The sequence below is a fragment of the Penicillium vulpinum genome, assembly GCF_028829585.1.
Source record: "Penicillium vulpinum strain IBT 29486 chromosome Unknown utg000003l_segment0_segment0, whole genome shotgun sequence".
NCBI classification, from domain to species: domain Eukaryota; kingdom Fungi; phylum Ascomycota; class Eurotiomycetes; order Eurotiales; family Aspergillaceae; genus Penicillium; species Penicillium vulpinum.
The window spans coordinates 3,679,501-3,703,060 of NW_026643243.1; the positions used below are offsets into that span (position 1 = coordinate 3,679,501).

The 23,560-nt window shown below is 47.7% G+C and overlaps 6 protein-coding genes across 6 annotated transcripts; 3 read left to right on the plus strand and 3 right to left on the minus strand.

Annotated features, from left to right (window-relative positions):
• Positions 1–286: 286 nt before the first annotated feature.
• N7479_006440 (uncharacterized protein) lies at positions 287–1,081 on the plus strand (the record flags this gene model as incomplete). The annotated part of the gene is made up of 3 exons (XM_057254134.1): positions 287–418; positions 483–851; positions 920–1,081. 3 exons carry the CDS (start codon positions 287–289, stop codon positions 1,079–1,081), a joined length of 663 nt encoding a protein of 220 aa, XP_057107996.1.
• A 9,080-nt stretch (positions 1,082–10,161) lies between these two features.
• Positions 10,162–12,797, plus strand: medA (transcriptional regulator medA; the record flags this gene model as incomplete). The annotated part of the gene is made up of 5 exons (XM_057254135.1): positions 10,162–10,196; positions 10,336–10,384; positions 10,559–10,724; positions 10,785–12,271; positions 12,333–12,797. The coding sequence occupies 5 exons, from the start codon at positions 10,162–10,164 to the stop codon at positions 12,795–12,797; spliced, it is 2,202 nt and encodes a 733-aa protein (XP_057107997.1).
• A 1,330-nt stretch (positions 12,798–14,127) lies between these two features.
• trpB (tryptophan synthase TRP5) lies at positions 14,128–16,448 on the plus strand (the record flags this gene model as incomplete). Its single annotated transcript, XM_057254136.1, has 3 exons — positions 14,128–14,263; positions 14,333–14,636; positions 14,717–16,448. 3 exons carry the CDS (start codon positions 14,128–14,130, stop codon positions 16,446–16,448), a joined length of 2,172 nt encoding a protein of 723 aa, XP_057107998.1.
• A 1,092-nt stretch (positions 16,449–17,540) lies between these two features.
• N7479_006443 (H(+)-transporting V1 sector ATPase subunit B) lies at positions 17,541–19,447 on the minus strand (the record flags this gene model as incomplete). The annotated part of the gene is made up of 6 exons (XM_057254137.1): positions 17,541–18,635; positions 18,693–18,863; positions 18,910–18,945; positions 19,000–19,019; positions 19,081–19,165; positions 19,232–19,447. Coding segments are annotated over 6 exons (1,623 nt in total), but the record flags the coding sequence as incomplete, so codon positions are not given.
• A 455-nt stretch (positions 19,448–19,902) lies between these two features.
• On the minus strand, positions 19,903–22,032 carry N7479_006444 (universal stress protein family domain protein; the record flags this gene model as incomplete). The annotated part of the gene is made up of 4 exons (XM_057254138.1): positions 19,903–20,080; positions 20,147–20,208; positions 20,268–21,013; positions 21,081–22,032. 4 exons carry the CDS (start codon positions 22,030–22,032, stop codon positions 19,903–19,905), a joined length of 1,938 nt encoding a protein of 645 aa, XP_057108000.1.
• Positions 22,033–22,592: 560 nt separating this feature from the next.
• On the minus strand, positions 22,593–23,539 carry N7479_006445 (DnaJ domain protein; the record flags this gene model as incomplete). Its single annotated transcript, XM_057254139.1, has 2 exons — positions 22,593–23,332; positions 23,386–23,539. 2 exons carry the CDS (start codon positions 23,537–23,539, stop codon positions 22,593–22,595), a joined length of 894 nt encoding a protein of 297 aa, XP_057108001.1.
• Between the last annotated feature and the right edge of the window lie 21 nt (positions 23,540–23,560).

Consider the following 23,560-nt stretch of genomic DNA (forward strand, 5'->3'; position numbering starts at 1 on the left):
ATCATGATGCCGGTAATAGCTTTGTATACACCTATGATACTAGCTAGGTATTACACATCAATTGAGATACTTCGGAGCAACTACGAGTCTTCTTCGTACCTTCCTCCTCGGCCGCCTCACTTCACGCATCACCACATCACCACATCACGATATCTGTGAATTTTCAACATGTCATCGTCACTTTTATCTTCCATCATCTCTTATATAAATCCAACCGAGTAATCAAATCTCGAATTCGCTCATTGTATAACAGATTCTTCCATTCATTTCCGATTCCATCCCAACTATGAACTCCAAGAGGGATCGCGCCTCCGTCCGACAAGTGTCTCGCTCCGTTTCTCGCGGAAATGACCATGTGCGTCGTGTGTCGGACTCTCGCCGTGTCGTAGAAGATCCGTGGGATGAAGGTAGTTTTCAGGTATTGGCACATCGAGGAAACGTTGATCTATGAAACGCTCTGTTGATACTGACAGTCAGTACAGTCCTTTGACGCCACTCACTATGCCCTGCAAACTCTCAACAAGCACATCGAACGAAGGCTCGCAAAGCTGCATGCCAATACAATCCGTCTGAAGCGTGAACTGTGGCTGCTCCAGCGACACATCAAAGAATTCCACCATCCTCTTTTCGAGAACTGGGAAGCCGACATGCTCACCCGCCTTATCGAGGTTGCTCATGCCCATCAGTACAAGAAGCTACCAGGTGGTGTCGTGATCGGAGAGTCCTCATTTGCCGAACGAGAAAATCTCAATCAGGCATACAGCATCGCGGCAAAGGGTATTCGCATGCCGACTCTTCGAAGGCTTGGTCTGTCGGAGAAGTATCATGAAGCTCTGCAACGATATTCAGAGGTGAGTTACATATCGCCGTGGTCTTGATTAGACATATCTAGGCCTGGCCCTGCTCTAACATGGATCAGGTCGTTCCTTATCGAAGCCCGAACCCCTTCCAAACCGAGTTTGCATTCGCCAAATGGCTGGTCGAGGTGCAGGATGACAGACCGGAACTGTATGCATTCTGGTCCAAGCTTTTCCCCGTCTGCTATGACCGCAGCGTCCAGGAGAGCGCTTCTATCTTCTAGAGGATTCCGAGGGATTGCCTCATCATCCTGTCTCGCCACTCTTCCTTTCTTTCGCTATTCGGGGCAAAGCATCCCAAAGAGTATGTTTAGTGGGTACAATATTGCTTCGCTGTTTAGGGATATTCTCTTTCCAGAAGTCTGTGGGTCACTGCTCTGTGTTCCAGCTTTGTTCTGCCGCGTGCGGTTGTGATCATCGTGTCTCATATCAGCTTTCCACATAGGTACCAAGGCTATTATTATCACCGCATGTCAGAATTCAGTGGCTGCTTTTTGGTCATATGCTCTGGATGCACGGCATCATCTTAGCTCTCCAAGTAGGTACCAATCCTATTCTTATCGTTGACAGGTCAGAATGGAATGCCTGCTTTTGGTCATATGCTCCCAAGCACAGCAAGGTGTTAACAAATAACCCTAATCGATCCATGAACTAATAAATAATGTTTCAGCCTCCTTCTTAGATCGCCGGCGTACGTTCAACTCATTGGGCAACAAACTACCACCGTTGCATCAAATCGTAAGCCACGTACATAACGACAGCGAGTATTCACCGGTCACTCTGATCCACAAAGCAACCCGGCTAAACGGCCAACGGCCCGTCATTCTGGTCGAACAGCTGAACGACCCAACGGTCAAATACTAAGCAATATGCAATAAATCCCCACGTCCACGATCCGTATTCCGGCAAATCATCCCGCTCGCTGCATGACGCAGTCCGTGTCGAATTTCAGTAGCAGTCACACAATAAAGTTTCCACTCGCTAATAATAGCTCTTTTTTCTTACGTAGGGCAATATAGTATGCTTGATGCTAAATGCTTAGTGCGAACTAAAGAGTGAGACAGCCCTAAGAGATATAATATACTATGTACTACTCTTCTACCGCTTATACGGAAGATAGGGCTTGGCGAGCCAGCGCAACGCTCTCAGTGGCTGGCTGCTTGATCAACCTCGTGGACCGCTTTTCAGGGTCTATTATCTCCCCCCGATTTTGCCCCCGACTCGGCTATACTCCGAGGGTCTTACTGTGGGTTAGCTTGATTTTTTGGGGGTATTTTTTCTTGTCTTGGTGTGTTTTGTTTTACTTAGGTTAGGCTTAGGTTTGTTCGGTCGCACTGCTACTGTACCGTTTCAATTTCCGCCATGTTCTGGTCTAGGGTAGATAAGTTTATTTTAACCGATTCTATATGGATGCTTCCAAGGTTTAGTGCGACGGATTACTATTCTTAGGTCTTTTTTTAACTTTTGCGCATTTTGTCTAATCCAGTGGATACACGTCAATGGAGTAAAACTACTATATTCCAAAAGACTATGTACTATGTATATGGTAGATTATACATAATGTACCATAGAAATGTCGCTACCAATATAGATTAACGTTAGCAAGGGTTAGTAATGATTTTATAAGCGCAGCCGGGCTTTGGACCTCGGGACACCGGCAAACACTGACCAAAATGGTTGTTGCCTAGCTTGGCAACAGGCAAAACTTTTTGTTACTCCATAATGGGACAATAATATGTACATAAAAATGATCCATTGGAAATGCAAAAAAGTGGAAAGCTATTACATTACTGTGCACACGTTACTAAGTCATAAATCTGATTATCGGACCCGACATAACCGGATGGGGTAGGGTCCGACATGTGACCAAAGAGGAGCGGTTAACTGGAGCTATCACCGGCAAACCTGATTCGGTACTCTGTGCTCCGTATGCCAGAATGCTAAGTGCTAGTAAAAGGATATTGTCGGAAGGGGATGGGTCCCGACGTCCCGAGAGTGAAATATATTTTCTGCTGCTCTGATTGGCAGGTTTTTGGGCTTTTACGCTGATCCACCTTCAGATATTTTAGCGATATACAACTAGTACTAGCACTGAGTATATTATAGAGCCGTACGGAGTACAACATACGACTGTGAATGTTTTTTTTCTACTTAGAGTTTGGGTTGAAACATTGAGATAACTTTGTCGATGAAACTTGGAAAATATATTGTGTTTTATAGGTTCACTACGGAGTACAAAGTACAGGTGTGGAAAATCAGGGTTCCATCAACTTGAAACCGTACTTTGACTTCGATCGTTTCGATCTATGAACTTGATTGGGGGCTCGGTTTGATCGATTTTTAATGATTATCAATACATATACGGAGTACAAAGCATTGTATCTTTTTTGATGTAGTCAAATACATAGTCGAGTAATTTTTTTTTTCATCGTGGTGTGGTGATATATATGTAGGCACGAGTAGTACCCTACAACATAACCGACATACAACAATATTCTACAAAGTACAACTACAATTAATACCAGCCCCTTTTTTTAATTGAAAACTATCGTTGAAACCAATTCGATGTATTATCATTTCCCATTCAGCAGACATATACACTATCGCGTATACCAAAATGCTATGATCTTATCTCCAATACTATCCGATCCCAGATTCCGCCCAAGTCTTTTTTTATCCGAATCAAATCGTCATGGAGATCTGTCAGCAGCCCCTGATACACCCAAATAGCTACGTTACAAGATAGGTCATTTCTAGACTGCTAAAAAAAAAGTCTAGTATCGACATTGTTTTGTCTAAATATTTTGGTACAGGGGAAAGATAACCGAAAAAAAGCAAAATTCAATGGGCACGGGATCTCGCGTCAAACCCACGAGAGCTAAGATACACATTTAAAGCGCCGCAGGTACTCCGAATATATGATTATCCTACACACAGCGAACCTGAATGCAACGGAGAACGACCTAAGTGGGTACAAGATCAGCATGGTTAGAGTTGCGTGGTTTCCTCCCTGGTCATGTTGAAGACATTCTGCAACAAAAAAGCCCCCACGAAAGTGATGAGACAAGCTTAGCGACCCATTTCCTTCTCTCCACACTGAAACATTGAGCTCGAGATGACTGGTTTCGATTCAGATACTGCGGAAAGAAGCATAGACGATCCTGCCATATGGCGATGTCCATTATCCTCTCTTTCTTTCCCTGCACAAGCGCAAAAGAGTGAGCGTGACAAATCCCGATATCAAAGGAGACCCCGATTCCCCGCTGTCAGTTTTGACCGCAAGTCGATCCGACCCGACCATCTTGTTTCTCATCCACTGGTGTTTCATTATCAAGGCTACTGCCGGACGGAGGACAGTGCGGGCAAATACGGAGTGCCGCTGACAGCATTAGCGCTACCGTCCAGTCGGAACAGTGCGCCATCGCTGTTAACTATTCGCCCCGTGGCTGAAACTGTTAACCTTGTTTTTCATCTATCGTGACATAGTCACTAAGGACTTTGAAAGGAAGGCACCAAACCATATTAGCGTTCATACCCTGGAAGCGCGGGCGATCGTGCTCCGTATGTTGTATAACATACGGAGTCTCTTCTACTGACCACTTGATCCTTAAGAGCCAAGAAAGGAGCTAGCACCGACGGTTTCCACAGCTATATGATTCCCTACTCGTGAGTGGCCAGCGAGGACGGAGCTAATCATAAGGAGCTCACATATCCCGCTAGAAGGATCATCGACGAATGAGCCTGCTTAATGAGAGAGGGTCTTTGTTGCAGGGGGGCGGAAAAAAAAGCACAGGCATCGAAGACATGCAGTTGATACCCAGTCGTGATTCGTGATTTTTGGTCAGCCATTCATCATGAATAGACAGACGGTGACACCTGCTCCCGCTCTATCGTCCAACACCAAGCACGATATACGACCCTAACATCGAGATCTGGATCCCTTCTCTTCACTCAGAGTAAATATACCCGACACCGACCTTTCGCTCTTCTCCGAACAGGCAGACGTAGGTGATCAGCTAAATCACGCCCAAGACACAAAGCGGGTCCGCCTCACATTCCTCCGGGTTGTGGTGCAGACCAAGAACAAGATTAAGCCAGTGATCTTCCAACTCTCATCGACGAGTCCCAAAAAATCAAGGATCGTTGCCTGCTCCCCCTTCGTGAACAGAACCAGGAGAAGCTGAGATAAAGATGTAAGGGTGGTGACCCAGGGCAAAAAAGATAGAGAGAGAGGGAGAGCCGTCAGTGTCTCTGACGATGTTTCACTCCGAGTATTCGTTTCCCCATGACCCGCGTACCAATCCCATCCTACCATGCAGCAAGGTCTTCACTGAGCCTTATCTTTTTCTCCTTGAACTTCTCCCTCGGAAGGGATTGACAACGAAGACAAAAAAAAATCCCTACCCAATAATCCAATAATCCTCCTCAACCCGTGCTCGGTATGCACTGTTCGCCCCCACACACGCAAGCCAGGCACACAGACACATACAGGCACGAGTGGCGAGATCACGTACATAATATTGACGGATGAGTAGACACGCAGGCAATAGTTCACTTGTACCTGCATATTCTAAATGGTTAGTACCTAGAAAGGGTACGTTGGCCAAGCCAACCCTGCAACCCTTCCGTATACAGACAAGGGGACCAAGGTTGAACGTGGATGCAAAGCATAGCACGTCGTGCACGTAATATTTTTAAATCAATAATTAACGGCACGGGGTTTTTGCCAATAGACAAAATGATAAAACATAAAAGATGAAAAAAAAAGTATTGTACCTGCATACAGCATGGGTAGGAACCGGAAGCCCTAGTGGACGCTCACCACAATGTAATGGATATATGGAACCCTCGCCAATAGTAATGTCGCGTATTGACGGAGCAGGCTTCAAACAAGGTTGCAGGTCCGAAGCCCTGAGGGATACGGTGATCCGCTTTTTTGGAAGCTTGGAAGGATGAGGATCCCTTGATATGAAAATTATTGGCTTGAAACACTAGTTGGAAGATGTGATTACTGGTTTTTTAATGGATTTTTCTTATTCGCGTTTCTTTTTCCTATTTGGTGTTTTGTGGGGACTTCACGTTCCTCCCGAAGATTGGCCGATCAAAGGTACAAACGCCAATTGGGGGGAAATTCCCTTACAAACCAATAAGATTATCTGGCGGTTTGGGATTTCTTAAGGGGTAATGTAGGACTTTGATATAGATTGGTCCCTTGGATGAGTTGCTCCTTACTCTGTTTGGGTTGATATTCGGTGGTTGGGAGTGGTTGGGAGTGGTTGGGAGAGGAATACGGAACATTTACATTGGATATACGGAGTACTCCGTACGGAGGATCCGTACATGTAGGGAACATCATCAACCTGTAACGAATCGCAAGGAAAGAAGGAAGGTATCAAACAATAATCTCCATATTAATTGGAACCTGAAGATATCTGAAGAACCCCGTTTTGGAACCCGTTTTGACACCCGTTTTGGACGCGATCGCTGATCTTGAAGCCGTGGGCAGATTGCTGATCATGGCGCGCTCCACCGTCGTTCTATTGTATGGTTCCGATGAGCCCCATTACCCGTTGAGTGTTGAGGCTATTTTGGTTATACTAAAATTTTCATGTCCACAATTGTACCTCGGGATGTTTTCGAACGTGGCAAAATCGCGGAGTTCATCTTATCGATAGGAAACGCGCTCAGACAAATACTTTTTATCCCCCGTGGCCCCTTTTTTGTGTTTGATCCCTTTCCCTACGCACATCGTGGCTGGAGCTGCACGAAATAGATAGGAGTTCTGCATCTGAACCGTTAAAGCCTCCGGTTGGTTTAGCGTATTTTTACTGTATTTTTATATGTATAAGTAGGTACATATATGTAACTAAATATGTGGATATATATTTTAATATCCTCCGTAGAAGCCAACAACGTCTGCATTAAGAAATAAACTTCTTCTAATGCCTCCGAATATTCCCCTTGTATCTATGATATCATGAAGAAGCTTTAATCAATAAGAAACACCTTACGGACAATTTGGATTCTATTTTGAACATTTCCCTCTGCGCCTACATCTGCATCTGCATTTGCATCTGCGTCTGTAACAATAACATGGTTGACGTTCTTACGGAACTGCAGACCTTGACGCGCTGCATCGGGAAATTATCCTGTAGAACAATAACGATATCCTGCGCATTGGTGATTTGTACAGATCAACAGGGTCTAGGGAGCCCGTGGCCCGGGAGCTGTTGGGATAGGAATTGCGTACGGAGTACGGAGTACTCCGTACATGTAGTACATGTACACATATGCGCTTTGAATAAAATTCCAAATCTTCGGACATGGTCATATTATAATAATGAGTCAGTAAACATAAAGATATCACTAAAAATTTATAAGGTGACAGTGCGGAGTGCCCGAGTGCTCAGATAATGAAACGGTCCCGTTACGTCGAGGCACGGTCAGAAGTGATACCCGATTGGGTCTAGAGAGGGTCAAAGAGAACCAATCACAGGTTGGGACCCTTGCATAGTCAGGCCACCGAGTCACCTGAAAAAGATGCAAGGTGTGCTAAACTTAGACCGTCGTGTTTGGTTAGGGTTAGTATAGTATGGCTAGTATTACTAGTATTACTAGTATGGCTAGTACAGTTAGTACACTCATAGTCTAGAAAACCTTAGCTTTTCCATTCTATTCTATTCGTATTTACGTTCGGGTCAGATGATATAATAATGATATAGTAAGCTTAATAGTTTCAATACAAAAGGTTTGAGACTTTACTTGATAGGGGAATATCTGGGGACTTACTTTCGCCAGTACACATCATACATGCAGCCCTCGTGTCAAAGTCAAATGTGAATTATCATACCGACCGGCATGACGACACGAGATGTACGATCGTGACCCTATGCTGTAGGAGATCCGTAGTGGAGTCTGGAGAAAGGGAAAAGGGTCTCGTTTTCCACTTCGGCACCCAAGGGTCGGCGTAAGGAGATGCTGACAAAGGGTCAACATCAGGGAGATATACTGTAAGGAAAAGGAAAAAAAAGTTGATTAACAAAAAAGGATTATAAAGGTTTCCCGGATTTGAGTAGAAATGTACCCGAAGCTGAAGGTAGAGCTAATTATACCAAGTTCAAAAAAAAAAAACACTCAAGCTTTCTGATTGGTAGGGATATAGTAAGAGAGGAGCCCTTCGGAGAGAGTTCTCGTTATAGTCACAATCCCTGATTGGACGGACCTTGACCTTGTCGACATGGCCAGGGTTACAGTACTCTACGCCCCTTTTGGAAAACAAAGTGGCTATGCTGGTCAAGTCACCGGGGAAAACAAACCCATCACAGCGCACAAAGGTAACCATCGGGCTGAATTTTATAAGGCCATTCCTATTCTGCAGACTTATAAATGAATTTTTCTTCTCTCTTCCACAGGATTTCCCCACTTTTTCTCTAGCGCAGGCCATGGTGGTTATGCCGAGAACCTCAATATTCCTCTGATACTTGGTTTGTAAAGTTTGTAAAGATTATGATATCTTCATCTAAGAAAAGATGTGGATCTGACTGGTCGGACATCTCGGAAAGCATAAGTTGGCTTCTAGTGGCTTCCGGCAAAAGTGGCTCGTTTGTATATGCCTACTCCGCCCTAGTGGTTTTATGAGACTCGAGATTTATAGAACTGTGTGACAGTGTTTATATGTTATATGCTATATGTTATATAAAAATGTATATAGGTATATCTCTATAAGTAGTACAGTACTATGTAATAATACCCTATGCCAAGTTTCCCCCCTCTGTGCATCCCCCACGGATTTCCCACTAGTCTTATTAGTCTACTTTAAGGATTTAAAATGGGTTTTATAAATAATTATGAATTCTTACAACATTAAATCAAAACAAGAAAAAGGAAGAAAAGAAAAAAAAAACAAAAAAAAAACCACCCCACAGGGCCCTACACAGCTTAGGTCGTAAATTGTACTCCTAATAATAATCCATATAATCCTCAATCGTTGCTTTTAACCCTTCTGGTCCCATCTTCCTTGCATCCCACTTCCCCCTTTGAAATTTATTATGACTTCTTAGTCACACATTCGCTCACCACGTTCGCTACGCTCGACCTGCAACGAGAACCACGTTCGCTACGTTTTGGAATTATACGCTAATATTTAATTCTCTTTTTTTTTTCGCCTTACCTGGAACCCTGGATTTTCGGCTTTTTATATACGAAAAACCCCCCCCCGATCTGGTGGATCTAAGGGACCGAAAGTGTTATTTGGCCGACTGCGTTTGCGCCATATCTCTGTAGATCCCGTTTGCTCCGCGGTCTCAGTTGAACCTCCAACGTTCACGAAAAAAAAAAAAAAGGATTCTATTCGAGCTTTTTGTACTTGCGACAGGCTATATTCTCTGCTGGACAACTGGATACTGGATACTGGATATTGAAATTCAATCGTTCGCTTTATTGTCTCGGCTAAAGACAACCTCTTCGATCCAGAATCTAGCGGAATCATCTCTGTTCGGAAAAGGGTCTCAGAGTCATTAGGGAAATATTGGATACAAGAAAAGGAACTATTCAGGCAGATCGGATTCATCAGCTTAAGGTTAGTTATCAAAATGTGCCTCCCTTTGCCCACGGTCTCACTTGGTTTTTTTTCTTTTTTCCCCTCGTGCCTTGCATACTTCCTTTTTCAGGCTTCTTGATCTTTTGTATTATCTCCTTGCAGCCGGAATTTGTGTTCTCTGGACTATACCAACGACAGGAAATGACGATAGTGTCAAAGCCGTCGGATGGCTTTCCCCGTCCCCGCTATTGTTAACTGTGTTTGTTGACATCGGACTCTCCTTCAGGTTTAACGACCCTCGGATCTTGCATATTATCTTGGGAAGGTCAACAACAGAATTTGGTCTTACATCAGAGCTTCTTTTTCTTTTTCACTTTGATTCATCTCGGTGAGTTCATTGCCCCTATGCACCGATCCGGTTCTCCCATAGTCTGAAAACGATCTCGTATACTCATTAATTGAGTAGCCTATCATCTTGATATTGTTCATTGTGGCCCAATCTGCTTGAAGTCTTTTTTCTTCCCGAAACACCTCGCGGATCAATAAAGAAAAGCGAAACCTCTCCAGTCCCACGCTCGTTGCTCGTCATCTTCCAACCAATCTCGACCCTTCCCGGCTCAATTAGCGGTGGAAATTTTCTTGAATATCTCCTCTTAACTGGTTCTTTTGCTTCTCTTTATGAACCTTTAGGCACTACGGTCGAGATCTGAGTCTATTTCTGCAGCCAGCCGTTCTCAGTCTCAGCTATAGTGGTTTTATTGCTGGATGGTGATTCGAGGCCTTTTGTTGCCGCCCTTTTTGTGAGACCGTCAGCAGCTTCATCTTGTCGCTCGTTCTGTCTCGGAGAGCAGTCCATCCTCGCTCGTGCTTTTTTCGACCCTACAATCGTTTGGAATAAATTCCCAGTCATTCGCTTCAGGAGGTTCTGTCTCGTTGCAGTCGCTGCAACATCTTCAAGCTGGCTTACTCGAAGACTCACGGTGTTTTGGTAAGATTCTCTCACCTTTTGAACTTGTCTCTCTCTTTCCTTATGGATGCCCGCATGTTTTGCATAGGTGTTCCAATCCCAGCTTATCCTGTTTGAATCTTCATCCTTGCCCTTTTTTTCCCCCTGTGTGCACAAGAAACCTTCCCGCTGACCCTGTCTCTTGTTCCGTCACAGTTCGACCCGGATTTTCAAACGCCTCTCATACTCGGCGAGTCGTTGGATCTGTCGGACTCAGAAGAATCACAGTTTGTCGGTGCATTTTCAGACGGCCTGTGGGCCAAGTCTGAACCATTTTTGTCCATGTCTGCTTTCCAGAAGCCCGTTGCCGGCGCCATAATAGGTACGTTGCATCTGAAGAACTTGGTTTGTCGTGATTTTGCGATGCTGAGACCAAATATAGATTATGGTTCCACTCGGTCTTTGCATGATGCTGCTTCTTACTCGAACTACGGTCAATCGCCTTATGTGACGACCCCGATGGTTCCCTCACCCATGGCCGACCAGGCAAGTCAGATCTCTGATTGCGTTCCATATCTGCCCAACGAGTACGCTAGCTCGTACGAAGAGTCTCAGTCGCCCATGATGGGCGCACGCCACCGTCAGCTACCCGAAATCGTGACTTACAGTCCCCAGCGGGGAAGTGAAGGAACCAGGGTGATGGTCCAGATCCAGTGCCCCTATGACCTTCACGCTTCCTCATACGTAGCCTTGTATGTGGTTTTTGGATCAAAGAAGTGTGAATCGCTCCCGCATTTCCTTGGATTCCAGGGCTCCGCGTTCCAGTACGGTCTTTCCGCTGATGTACCTGCATTCTTGTCTACTGGATCCCCATCTTTTGCTGTTCCTCTGTCCGTCTCAATGGAGACCCAGGATGAGTGTCCGGCCATTTCTCTTCAGGTTGGTGTGTACACCTATGAGCAAGCTTCCCACCCTTCGCCATCAGCGGATTCCCGCAAGAGAAAGTTCTCCTCCTACTCCGATGTTCCTGTGGCATCTACTAAGCGACACAACGGATCTGTGGTCCCCAAGATTGAGCACCACGAGAGCTATCACAGCCGCTCTGTGTCTGCGTCCTACTCGCCTTATTTGCAACCCCTTCCCGCCATGGCCGGGTTTGTTGCACCATACCACGCTGCATCCTCTCCCCAGACCGGCTCTGGCCAATACTCCTCTGTGTCTGCTACCCCCCAACCCGCCCTCCGAGTACCCTCCCCCATCACCCCAGCCTGGAGCCCGTCTTTCGTCTCTGTGAGCAATGATGGTCGCAATTCAGGTCTCTTGACGCAGAGTATTCCTCAGCACAAGGCTCCTGCCCAGCGTGGTGGTTCAAATCCTACTTTGATCCGCACCTCCACTATTCAAACGCACAGCATGCCTCACAACCCAGCCTTCAACCCCTATGCCATGTATCCCAGCAAGGCTGTTCTCAAGCTCAATGGAGATCTTGATACTATGACACAAGGCTGGTCGAAGGAGGAGCGCATCTCTCAACGTCGCCTGGTGCAATTCACCCGCTCTCAGACTGGAAGCACAATCCTGGGCGAGTTCAAGGCTGTTACTCCCGAGGATCGCGCCCCGAGCAGTATCTGCATCAGCTGCATTTCATGGGAGGATAAGAATGAGTGCTACGTAACCAGCGTGGATACCATCTATCTGCTCGAGTCCCTCGTGGCTGTGCGCTTCACTGTCGAAGAGAAGAATCGTATTCGTCGCAACTTGGAGGGCTTCCGCCCCCTGACCGTCTCCAAGGCCAAGGTCGAGAGCGAGGAATTCTTCAAGGTCATCATGGGATTCCCTGCTCCCAAACCCCGCAACATCGAGAAGGATGTTAAGGTCTTCCCCTGGAAGGTCCTGGGTCACGCACTGAAGAAGATCATTGGAAAATACGTATGTCTTTCAAACTCCACAGCTCATCCTGACAAGTTACTGATATTTGTCTTCCGTCTAGTCTGCCAGCTATTCCTCAACCGCCGGTGCTCTCCCCACACCAATGACTACCACCTACACCAGCCATGCTAGTCATGGCACTGGTTCTGATTCCGGTACCGAGCCCCACACTGCCAACTCCCCCCAGTCCATCTCCGACGCTGGTGCTGGCAACACCTACGCTGGGATGCCTGTCCAAACCTACTCGCAGGCAGACCACTCTGCCTCCCACTTGTCTTCGGCTCCTGACCACCGGTCCATGATTGCAGCAACCCAGCCCTATACATCTGTTGGAGGATACTCGTACCCGGCCATCTGCCACCCTCAGAATGGACACGGTCTGGTAGCCCCGGCTGCGCGATCATCTTGGGAGATGCAGCCTATCAACCACAACGCTCCTCCCACCGGCGCACCAGGAAATGGCGCATGCTATACCTACTTGGATCCTGTGTACTCGATGCACAATACCGCCCACGGCGGCCAGTGATCCCCTCCCGCTTGGCTGGCCCTCCGATTCGATTTTCTTGCTGCGTTTTCCTCTTCTCTTTTTTTATACTTCTCTGCCTTTGTTGAAGATACGATTTTCCTTCTCCTGTCACTCCTTACCAAGCCCAGACAGCGGTTCGCCGTCCATCGGAGACAAGGTCCCTTCCCACCTGAAAAGGTAGCAAGGGTCCTTGTATCTGCTGGACCTTGCATCCCGCACATTGATCATGATTTTATGTCCCTCCTTACACTACAACATTATGATGCCTGATGTCCCCACCATACACCCAAACTTTCGGCCTTTGCATATCTGCTTTTGACTTTTTTGACATTTGGGACTCTGTTCCACTCTGACACCTGTTCCTCGCATCTAGACGGTGTCTTGTTCATTCCTTCCTTGGGTTGCATATTCACATGCCGGGCATTGCGGCTTCCACTCCCTTTTTTGCGCATAAGACATGCATTCTGGGCTTTTGTACTACTATTCAGCATAGCGGGCGCTTGCTTGTCATTCCTTTTGCATTCGCGGGTTCTTTTTTTGGATTGGAAATGGGATAGACTTGGGGTTTTGTTTCTTGGAATATTTTGGCGGGTTCGTCCATTTCGTCCAGTTCCTTGGTGCATCTTGGACGGGGTACTCGGGCGAGGATGCCTGACACAGTGGAGTCCCTCTTCTGTTCCGGCTCCTTCGTTGGGTCCTTGTTTACTTTTCACTTCTCTTTTTGAAACTTTTTGTTCGGAGTTGGTTCGGTGCTTACCACTTCTTGTTATTTCAGCTGAGGGTTGTTGTCACTTACTACCTACTGCATTGTTCTGGCGTTTTGGACAAAACGGTTGGACCGTTTATTATCCCGCTTTTCTGCCTTAATTTTCACCAATTTTGAGTCATTGTTTTTGCATTCCAGACCATTCAAATTACCTTCACTTAAATCATTGTAAAAAAGTCCTCTGTCTTGTACTATAACGTAGTGATAAAACGCCTTGAACGGCGATATAAAGTATACCACGTGACCACATCAACCCTACCTCCCGAGGTCTATCCCGAGGTAAATGATAAAGCGATAAGATCAGCTGACCTATGTAATTATCTTATCCGGTCACGGGACACGCGGGGCCCAGCGACACCGGCCTCGAAAAAGGGCAATTGCATTTGAGTCATACAGAACGTTTGCTTTTTATAACATCATCTCATCACATTCCTCACCTCAGCATCAACGCGCGTAAATTGTCTCGGCGCCGCACGTATATAAAGGGACTGTTTGCCTCCCATTGGCCTCTTTTCTTTCTTCCCATCACCCCGCCACATCCTTCTTTCTACATTGCCTTTCACTATGGAAGCTATCAAGCAGACATTTGCCAAGTGCAAGGCGCAAAAGCGCGCGGCCCTTGTGGCCTACATCACAGCCGGATATCCCACTGTTGAGGAAGCGGTTGATATCCTCCTCGGTCTTGAGAACGGCGGTGCCGGTGAGTACAAACCCAAGTGAAAGTTGTTCAAAGAGACCATCTTTACTAACACCCGGGTTCACATCACAGATATCATTGAACTTGGTATCCCATTCACAGATCCCATCGCTGATGGCCCCACTATCCAGACAGCCAACACCAAGGCTCTTGAGAATGGTGTTACTCTGACCACTGTCCTTGAGCTTGTCCGCACTGCCCGCAGCCGCGGTCTGCAGGCACCTCTGATGCTTATGGGTTACTTCAACCCCGTTCTTAAGTACGGTGAGGAGCGCATGCTTCGCGACTGCAAGGAGGCTGGAGTCAATGGCTTTATCATGGTTGACTTGCCCCCGGAGGAGGCTGTCCGTTTCCGTGACCTTTGCTCAAGCACTGGGTAAGTAATCCCGATCTTCACCTTGTTTTGATATATTTGTCACTTTTCTATGATAGCTCAGTATGCTTACTCTATTACAGTCTCTCATATGTCCCTCTCATCGCACCTGCCACCTCCGATGCCCGCATGCGCCTTCTCTGCAAGATCGCAGACAGCTTTATCTACGTCGTTTCCCGCATGGGAGTAACTGGAGCCACCGGATCATTGAGCGCTAACATCCCTGAGCTTCTGAGCCGAGTCCACGAATACTCCGGCAATGTCCCTGCTGCACTTGGATTCGGTGTGAGCACCCGTGAGCACTTCCTGTCCGTCCAGGACCAGGCCGAGGGTGTTGTCATTGGTAGCCAGATCATCACTTGTGTCGGCAAGGCTCCTGCTGGGCAGGCAGCCAAGGCCGCCGAGGAGTACTTGTCTAGCATTACCGGGCGCAAGCGTGAGCGAGACACCACCGGCGCTTTCACCCGCGAGATCAACGTTCTTGAGGCTATCGAGAAGGCACAGCCTTCTGGTCAGGTCCACCCTACCAAGGTCATCACCGATGCCGATACCCCCTCCGGACCCGGTCTGGCCGACCAGATCGAGGCGCTTAACGTCACCAAGGATGTCTCTTCCCAACCCTCCCGCTTCGGTGAGTTCGGTGGACAGTATGTCCCCGAGTCCCTGATGGATTGCTTGGCCGAGCTCGAGCGCGGCTTCGACGTCGCCAATAACGACCCCAAGTTTTGGGAGGAATTCCGCTCGTACTATCCCTACATGGGTCGCCCTAGCAGCCTGCACATGGCCCAGCGTCTGACTGACCATGTCGGCGGTGCAAACATTTGGTTGAAGCGTGAGGATCTCAACCACACCGGATCTCACAAGATCAACAATGCTCTTGGACAGATTCTCATTGCTCGTCGCTTGGGCAAGACCCGTATCATTGCCGAGACTGGTGCTGGCCAGCACGGTGTTGCGACCGCTACCGTTTGTGCTAAATTTGGTATGAAGTGTACCGTCTTCATGGGTGCCGAGGATGTGCGACGCCAGGGCCTGAATGTCTTCCGTATGAAGCTCCTCGGCGCCTCAGTCGTCGCCGTTGAGGCTGGCAGCCGTACACTGCGTGACGCAGTCAACGAGGCTCTCCGTGCTTGGGTTGTTGAGTTGGACACCACTCACTACATCATCGGCTCGGCCATCGGTCCCCACCCCTTCCCCACCATCGTCCGCACCTTCCAGTCCGTCATCGGAAACGAGACCAAGGAGCAGATGCAGGCCCAGATCGGCAAGCTCCCCGATGCCGTGGTCGCCTGTGTTGGCGGTGGTAGTAACGCCGTCGGAATGTTCTACCCCTTCTCCAACGACCCAAGCGTGAAGCTGATTGGCGTCGAAGCTGCCGGTGATGGCGTTGATACTAACCGTCACTCTGCCACCCTCTCTGGCGGATCTCACGGTGTCCTCCACGGCGTGCGCACTTACGTTCTCCAGAACGAGCACGGCCAGATTTCCGATACCCACTCGATCTCTGCTGGTCTCGACTACCCCGGTGTCGGCCCCGAACTCAGCAACTGGAAGGACAACAACCGCGCCACCTTCATCGCCGCCGATGATAGCCAGGCCCTTGCTGGATTCCGTGCTCTTGCCCAACACGAGGGTATCATCCCCGCTCTGGAGTCCTCACACGCCGTCTGGGGTGTGATGGAACTCGCCAAGACAATGAAGAAGGGCGAGAATATCGTTCTCAACCTGAGTGGTCGTGGCGACAAGGATGTCCAGCAGGTGGCTGACGAGCTTCCCCGATTGGGCCCTAAGATCGGCTGGGATCTGCGCTTCTAGGCGCTTTTCAACCGCCATGAATGACTTTTCTGCCTCGGTATAAACCATTCTTCTGGTCAGATATTTTTTCTAGTCCTCTGTTGTCAGAGCGTTTCATGAGTCCTCTGTGCTTCCAAACATGCTTTACATTGCGCGATGGCATAGAAAAAGCGTTGTTTCTATTCTTTTGTCCCATTCTTCGGGATAGAAACTAAATCCAAATTTAAAAAAAATCAACAGTGATATCCCCTTCTCAGTCTTTTCTTTTCTTCATCTTTCTATATTGTAGATTGTCTTTGTAAACATAGAAACCTTTCCAACGTAGCTTCTATAACAACACCAGTCTATATCCATCACCTACGAAAGATCACTATACATGCAAAATCGATGAACAAACCGCATGTCTAGGAGAATTAACATATGACGGAAATACGATAGATATCGGTGCCACAGTCAGGATCTTGTCATCCATTGCTCCAGATTTTGAATATTCTAGCTCTGGGCTGTTGGGAAGAGGCATACGTATTGCGGCTACTTTTCAATAGATCCTACTTCGTATGGAAGAGGGCTCCGTTTCTGTTGCGTGCATTCCAATTTGTATTCCTGACATTGATTCCAATTACAGATCCCGCCTTTGATCTCGCGCGCGAAATACTCACATTCCTGGGATTATATCCGACTCTAGGACTCGTAGTATGTTCCCCTGCCAGAACTCAGAACTCAGAACTTACAGCTCCTCGGAGTGGACTGTGTAGCCTCCGGGAATGAGAGGTGGGAGCTTTGCTTACCACTTCAGGGAAGAATCATTTGTTGGAAGTAGGATAGCAGTGGAAAAGAATATTAGAGATATCATACTACATACTGAAACTACAAGAGAGTACGGAGTACAAAGGGCGGCCTTGTTGGCCGAAGTGGGGTAGGTAGGCACGGGAGTGTACAGTAAGCACCTGGGCAGAAGCCTGGTCTTGCCCAATTCGGAAGGCGGTACTGCAATTTCAGGAACAACCTCTGCAATAGATTCGATAATGTAAAAACAACGAAGAAAAGTACGAACAGCCGCACAACAACAACAAAAGATAGGAGTATATGCGATACAAATCACACAGCACAGTCTCACGCATCGATCAGGTTCTCATGCGAGTTATCGCGGGTATCCTTGTTGGGGATCTTACGTGCGTGACGAGCGTAGAACTCGTCCAGGGTGCGCTTGGGAACACGGTTGAGGAGTTCCTTGGGGTAGATGCGGAGGAGATTCCAGGCAATATCAAGGGATTCCTCAATGGTGCGTGACTCATAGGGAGACTGGCTGATGAAGGTGCGCTCGAATTTTTCAAGGAATTCGAGGGAGAGCTTATCTTCCGAGGACAGGGCTTCTTCGCCGACGACTGCTTTCATGGCGGCAGCGTCACGACCAATAGCGTACTTTGCGTACAGCTGGTTAGACACATCTGAGTGATCCTTACGTGTGCGGCCCTCTCCAATGGCGGATTTCATCAGACGAGAGAGAGAGGGTAGGACATTGATCGGCGGGTAGATTCCACGATTGTCGAGCTGACGATCAATAAAGATCTGTCCTTCCGTAATATACCCGGTCAGATCAGGAATAGGATGCGTAATATCATCGTTAGGCATGGTTAGAATTGGGATTTGTGTAATAGAACCATTCCGTCCCTCGACCCGGCCGGCACGCTCGTAGAGGGTGGACAAATCGGTGTACATGTAACCGGGGTAACCACGACGACCGGGGACTTCTTCTCTGGCAGCGGAAACTTCACGCAGGGCATCACAGTAGGCTGATAAGTCAGTCATGATAACCAGGACGTGCTTCTCGAGTTGGTAGGCGTAGTATTCGGCGGTGGTCAGGGCAAGACGAGGAGTGATAATACGCTCAATAGTAGGGTCGTTTGCCAAGTTCAGGAACAGAGTGACACGCTCCATACTGCCGTTCTCCTCAAAGTCGCGCTTAAAGAAACGTGCAGTTTCCATGTTAACACCCATGGCGGCGAAGACGATAGAGAAGTTCTCCTCGTGGCCATCGTGGACATCCTTCGTGGGTTTGGCCAGACTAGCTTGCCTGCATATGCTTGCTGCGATCTCGTTGTGTGGCAGACCAGCGGCCGAGAAGATAGGGATCTTCTGTCCACGGGCAATAGAGTTCATCGTATCGATAGCGGAGATACCAGTCGAAATTATTTCCTCGGGGTACACCTGGTTCCATTCGTTAGCTTTCTAGGTTCCATCTCATATCGGTAATAGAGCACATACTCGCGAGTAGGGGTTGATAGGCTGGCCGTTGATATCCAAGTAATCCTCCGCCAACACCTTGGGACCCTTGTCGATAGCTCGTCCCGAGCCGTCGAATGTTCGGCCCAACATGTCCTCGGAAACGCCGAGCTTTAAGCTGTGGCCACTGAACTCGACTCTAGTCTGAGCTACCTATTAGCATATCTGATATTCGAATAATTTCCGCGGGTGATTGTACCTTCTTGACATCGATACCTGAAGTGCCTTCAAACACCTAAATAAGCTATGTTAATATCTTGCATGTGATTGCATTGGTCTTAGTCCGCACCTGCACAACAGCTCGGCTTCCTATTTGTACATATAGCAGTCAGCTTTCATACTCCTAAGCGGCAGAATGTGGGGAACGAACCTCTGGCTTCCAGCACTTGACCACTGCGCTCTGTGCCATCCGGAAGGGTCAACGAAACGATCTCGTTGTATCGGGGGAACTTGATCTGAGTGAATTTTAACATTAGTATACAATTCCCACCATATTGTCGGATTAGCATAGGTCAACTGACATTGTCCAGGATAACCAGCGGTCCGTTGATGCCTCCGATGGTATTGTAGCGCATCCGCGGCTTGATGGAGGACATCCGGGGGTCAATAAAATCAGCCATGGCGAATCTGATCCTCCACGAGTGAAATTCAGAGTGGAAAAGGCAACGATGGGGGAGATAGCAAAGGTGGGACTGGGGGGTTGGTCCAGCTGTCTCGATGGGGAGCTTGGGCGGTGACACTGCACGTGATAAGGTATGTCCATCGTTAGTGCATTTCTTAGCGTTGAGGTACCATTCATGGAATATACATAGTTACTATATTATGAATGAAGCAATAGCCCAGGAATATATGGAATCTATATCTGTTTTACATTATGCAAAGTACAGTGGAGGCCAACATCTTTCATTTAAGGTGCATGTTAGACCCCACAACTGAGAAATCAAGAACAAGATTGCACCAACGACGAGCAATAATAATACCGAAGACTAGAATCAAGAACGAAAAGTAAACCTGGAGAGAGAGAGCCATCATAACGTGAGATCTAGAGCTCATTAAAAATAGGGTATCCATACACTTTAAATAGAGATAGTGAGAATCCAGATCTAATGCACCATTCGCAAGATAGGCGCCTAGCCATGATCCGATCCATGAAAATACAAGCCAGAGAGTAAAAGAAATAGAGTGCACCGAGTCAGTCCACTTTGGCTTGAGCAAGACTCTTCGGGGTAATTAGATTATTAGATAGGCGCACATTCGTAGTGCCCTTGAGCTTCTCCTTCCACGTATGCCTCTTCAGCTTTCGGCGTGCAACCATTACCGGCACGGAAGAGCTAGAAAGAAGATAGTTGGAGAACGAGCCGAGAAGCACACTAAAGATAATGTTAGTATTGTCTCTAGCAGCACGATACCAAACTAGAAATTCAAGTGTCACTCACCCCTTCAGTGCACTCTGACCTCGGGCGCCCACAATAACGAGTGTTGGTTCAAGTTCATCAATCTGGAAGTCGTTGTGAGTATGGCTCGAAGGTAGAGGTTGAGAGCAGAGAAAACACTTACAGCTTCAGTGATCATAGACTTCGGGTTCTTGCAGTGGATCACTTCCACGGCAATGCGGACCTGCAAGACCGTTTTCCGTAGCAGTTTCACACAGGTCTGAGACACAGTCTCAACTGCCCTCATCCGTTCTGCCTCAGCTATTGACGATGCCCGAGAATCAGCAGAATGGCTCTTGCTAGCAGGGCCAGTACTAGGGCCAAGTCGACCCAGGATCGTACGGGATCCATAATTTTGATTTGCTTCTTTCGTTTGGGTCCCAACGACAGCCGTTGCATCTTTCATCGCTTTGGCTCCCTCGCCGACCTGAACTGCTGACGCAGTAGTGGAGTCCTCGTGCATGGCGTAAATAGCGAAAATCGTGTCTCCGTCTCTCAGGACCGTCCCAATAGTCCATTCAAGGGCATAAACCGACTCCTCGCTCAAGTCAGTTGCGATTAAATATTTCCGATGGCGACGGCTTCTCCCATCGCCTTGATCCTGCTGACTTGAAAAGTTCCCGCGGACAATTGTTCGGATGGATCGGTTGTGAACACCGTTATCAATAGCTGACATGGAAATGCCGAGCTTCTGAGCACGGTGTATGTCGCCGATCTCAGCTTCATCCTCTGAGCCGTACGGTGTGCCAGCCACCGACTGAACACGCGGGGTGGGAATATCGAAACTGGTCTGTGGATGGACCACAGCTTTCAAAGCAGATTTTCGCGGCTTCTTCTCCTGCCGCCCACTTGGATTTTCGGAAGCTTTTTCTATACAATGTGAGATTAGCATATTGAATTTCCCCTTTTTAACAGAAATCCCGAGAAGGCAACATACGTTCTTCGGACTGCTTGGAATTGTCACTTTTGGATTTTTCAAAGTCACTTGGCGTTATAGATGTGATATCCGAATGCTTCTTTTTCTTGCGGCCTCTTTCACCATCCAGTGTGCTGTCTTCGTCGCTCGAAGTATCTTCATCTTCACTGCTTTCAATCATGTTCTTGTCACGATCGAAAACATCCTTGGCTAGTCGCTCCCCTCCCTCTTCCACGGCTGTGGGTTTGATGTAATCAGGCATGCTTCCGTGGGGTTTGGGCAGTGCCTCATCTGACTTGTTGAATGTATCGTGCATGTTGAGCGACTTCCCCGTCTCTGAACCAACAGGGGCGGGAGCCAAGGTTTCAACATGAACAGAATGACTGCTAGATGAACTGGGGCGACCCCGTTCTGGCGAAGGGGTAGAACGGGCGTCCAGAGATGATCCACGCTGGGAAGATGCCCGTGATGAGTCTCTGTCTCTACCACGAGAAAAGCTTCTCGGGAAGAGACGGCCAGACATTATGGCAGCCACACCCTTGCGACTCTGGGACCTGTCGCGAGCCTGCAAAAATCGCTTTTTGACTTGTGGCTGCTCTAAAGAAGTAGAAGGGACATCAGATTTTGCACTATCGTCAACACTAAGACGACGCGTAGTTGAATGGACAGTGTCAACGGCTTGATCGGATGATCTACGAGTAAGAGCCTCGCGATCGGCGGTGTGCCTCTCCGGAGAACTTGGAGCGGATGCCATATCTGAAGAACTGATGCGCAAAGGCGAGGATACGAGTGGCTCGACTGTTCTGGGCGAATAGCTTGTCCCGCCCGCACTCTTAAACTGCGGGGAAATAAGCAGGCTCTGGAGGGCACGGCTTATACCCGATGGTTTTTCGGTTATTGTCGTTGATATTGTACGACCATCCAAGCTTTTCAGTTGTTCGGTGGAAGAAGTTCGACCAGTGTGGTACGACATGGCGCACCGCCTCCGGGGTGGGGAACTCAGCACTTCAACTCCGCCAAGCACTGAAGAATGTGGAGTAGATCGCCCTATGATGACGGTGCTGGGAATGTGTCCCGGGTTTAGCTGCAATGGATCAGCCTGAAGAATTCAAGAAAATGGATCTGACAGCTCACACAGTAGTCAGAAAAGTCACAAATCAAGGCAACACTCGATACTTGCAGACTATGATCGATATTCGGCAATCAGAATCTAGACAATACATATATTTTCTTGGAGTAGAAAAGGGAAAAAAAAAAACTCAAAGAAGAAAACAGAAAGAAAGACTAAGAGAAGGAAGGTGAGGCTTTTACTGCAGCCACAGTGGCTGCATGCTCGGATATCTTCTACATGTCTTTTTGGATATCCTTTTAAGATATTTTTTAGTTGTCTTTTTATTTTTCCCCTGTGTCAGTGTTATAGCCAGATGAAAAGGTACCATACTAGTATGCAATTACAAAAATTCTAATAAAGCTACATGATAAACGCTTAAGACATGATACATGAATGCTAGAGGATGGAACAAAGACCCCAATTCAAGCCTTAGCCCTCTTCGACTTAGGCTTTGTCCCCTTCCGAGCCCCAACAGCAGCAAATGCTTCCTCAGAAGGCTCATCATCGACACCACGCTTCTTCCCAGGTTGCGCATACTTCTCCTCTAAACGAGCGAGGAAACCTGCGCCACGATCCTGCTGGCGCTTAGTGATAATAGCCAGAAGATCATCCTCCTTAGTTGCAGCCTTCGAGCTCTTTGCCGACCCAGCTTTCTTCTTTTTCTTATCCTCAATCTCTTTTCCCAACTTCTCTGCCTCCCGCGCCTCCTTCTGCGCTTTCTTCACACGTTGCTGTTTCTTCTTCTCGGGTTCCTCAGAATATCGCTCGAAGTCCTCCACTTCCCCATCTGCAATGGCTTGATCGATAATACCCCGGAACCGTTCATCGTCGTCTAGTACATTAGACAACATCACGGTATCGTAGATGGCATCCATATTTCCCTGGTGCGTCTCATACGCGGCAAGCAGATCCTTTTTCTCCTCGTCTGAGTTTTGGTATTTCTTCTGGAAATCTGAGATTGCCCGCGAGTCGAGCATTGCTGACAGCTGTTCGCGGTAGAAATCCATCCAGTTGAAATCGCCATCTTCGCCGAAGGCTTCGTCCGTGCTACCGGTCCGGTCGTACACATTTCGTCGACGCTCGTCGGAGAGTACTCCGTATGCTAGTGCGATTCGTTGGAACTTTGCGTTGGCGTCTGCGCGGGATTCTTCGCTAACTTTGTCTGCTCTAGAGTTAGTATGTTGGATGTTTTCCGACGTGCGTGAGTTTGCATACCGGGATGGTTTCTCAGTGCGCTTTTTTTGTATGCTGTTTTAATGGCTTCTGGGGTTGCATCGGATGCAACACCTAGAATCTTATAGAGATCTTCCTCGACAGACGGCATTTCTTCGTCTGAGGTATGGTTTTCGGGTTTCGCGTTTTTCGCCATTGTAAGTTTTCAGTGACACAA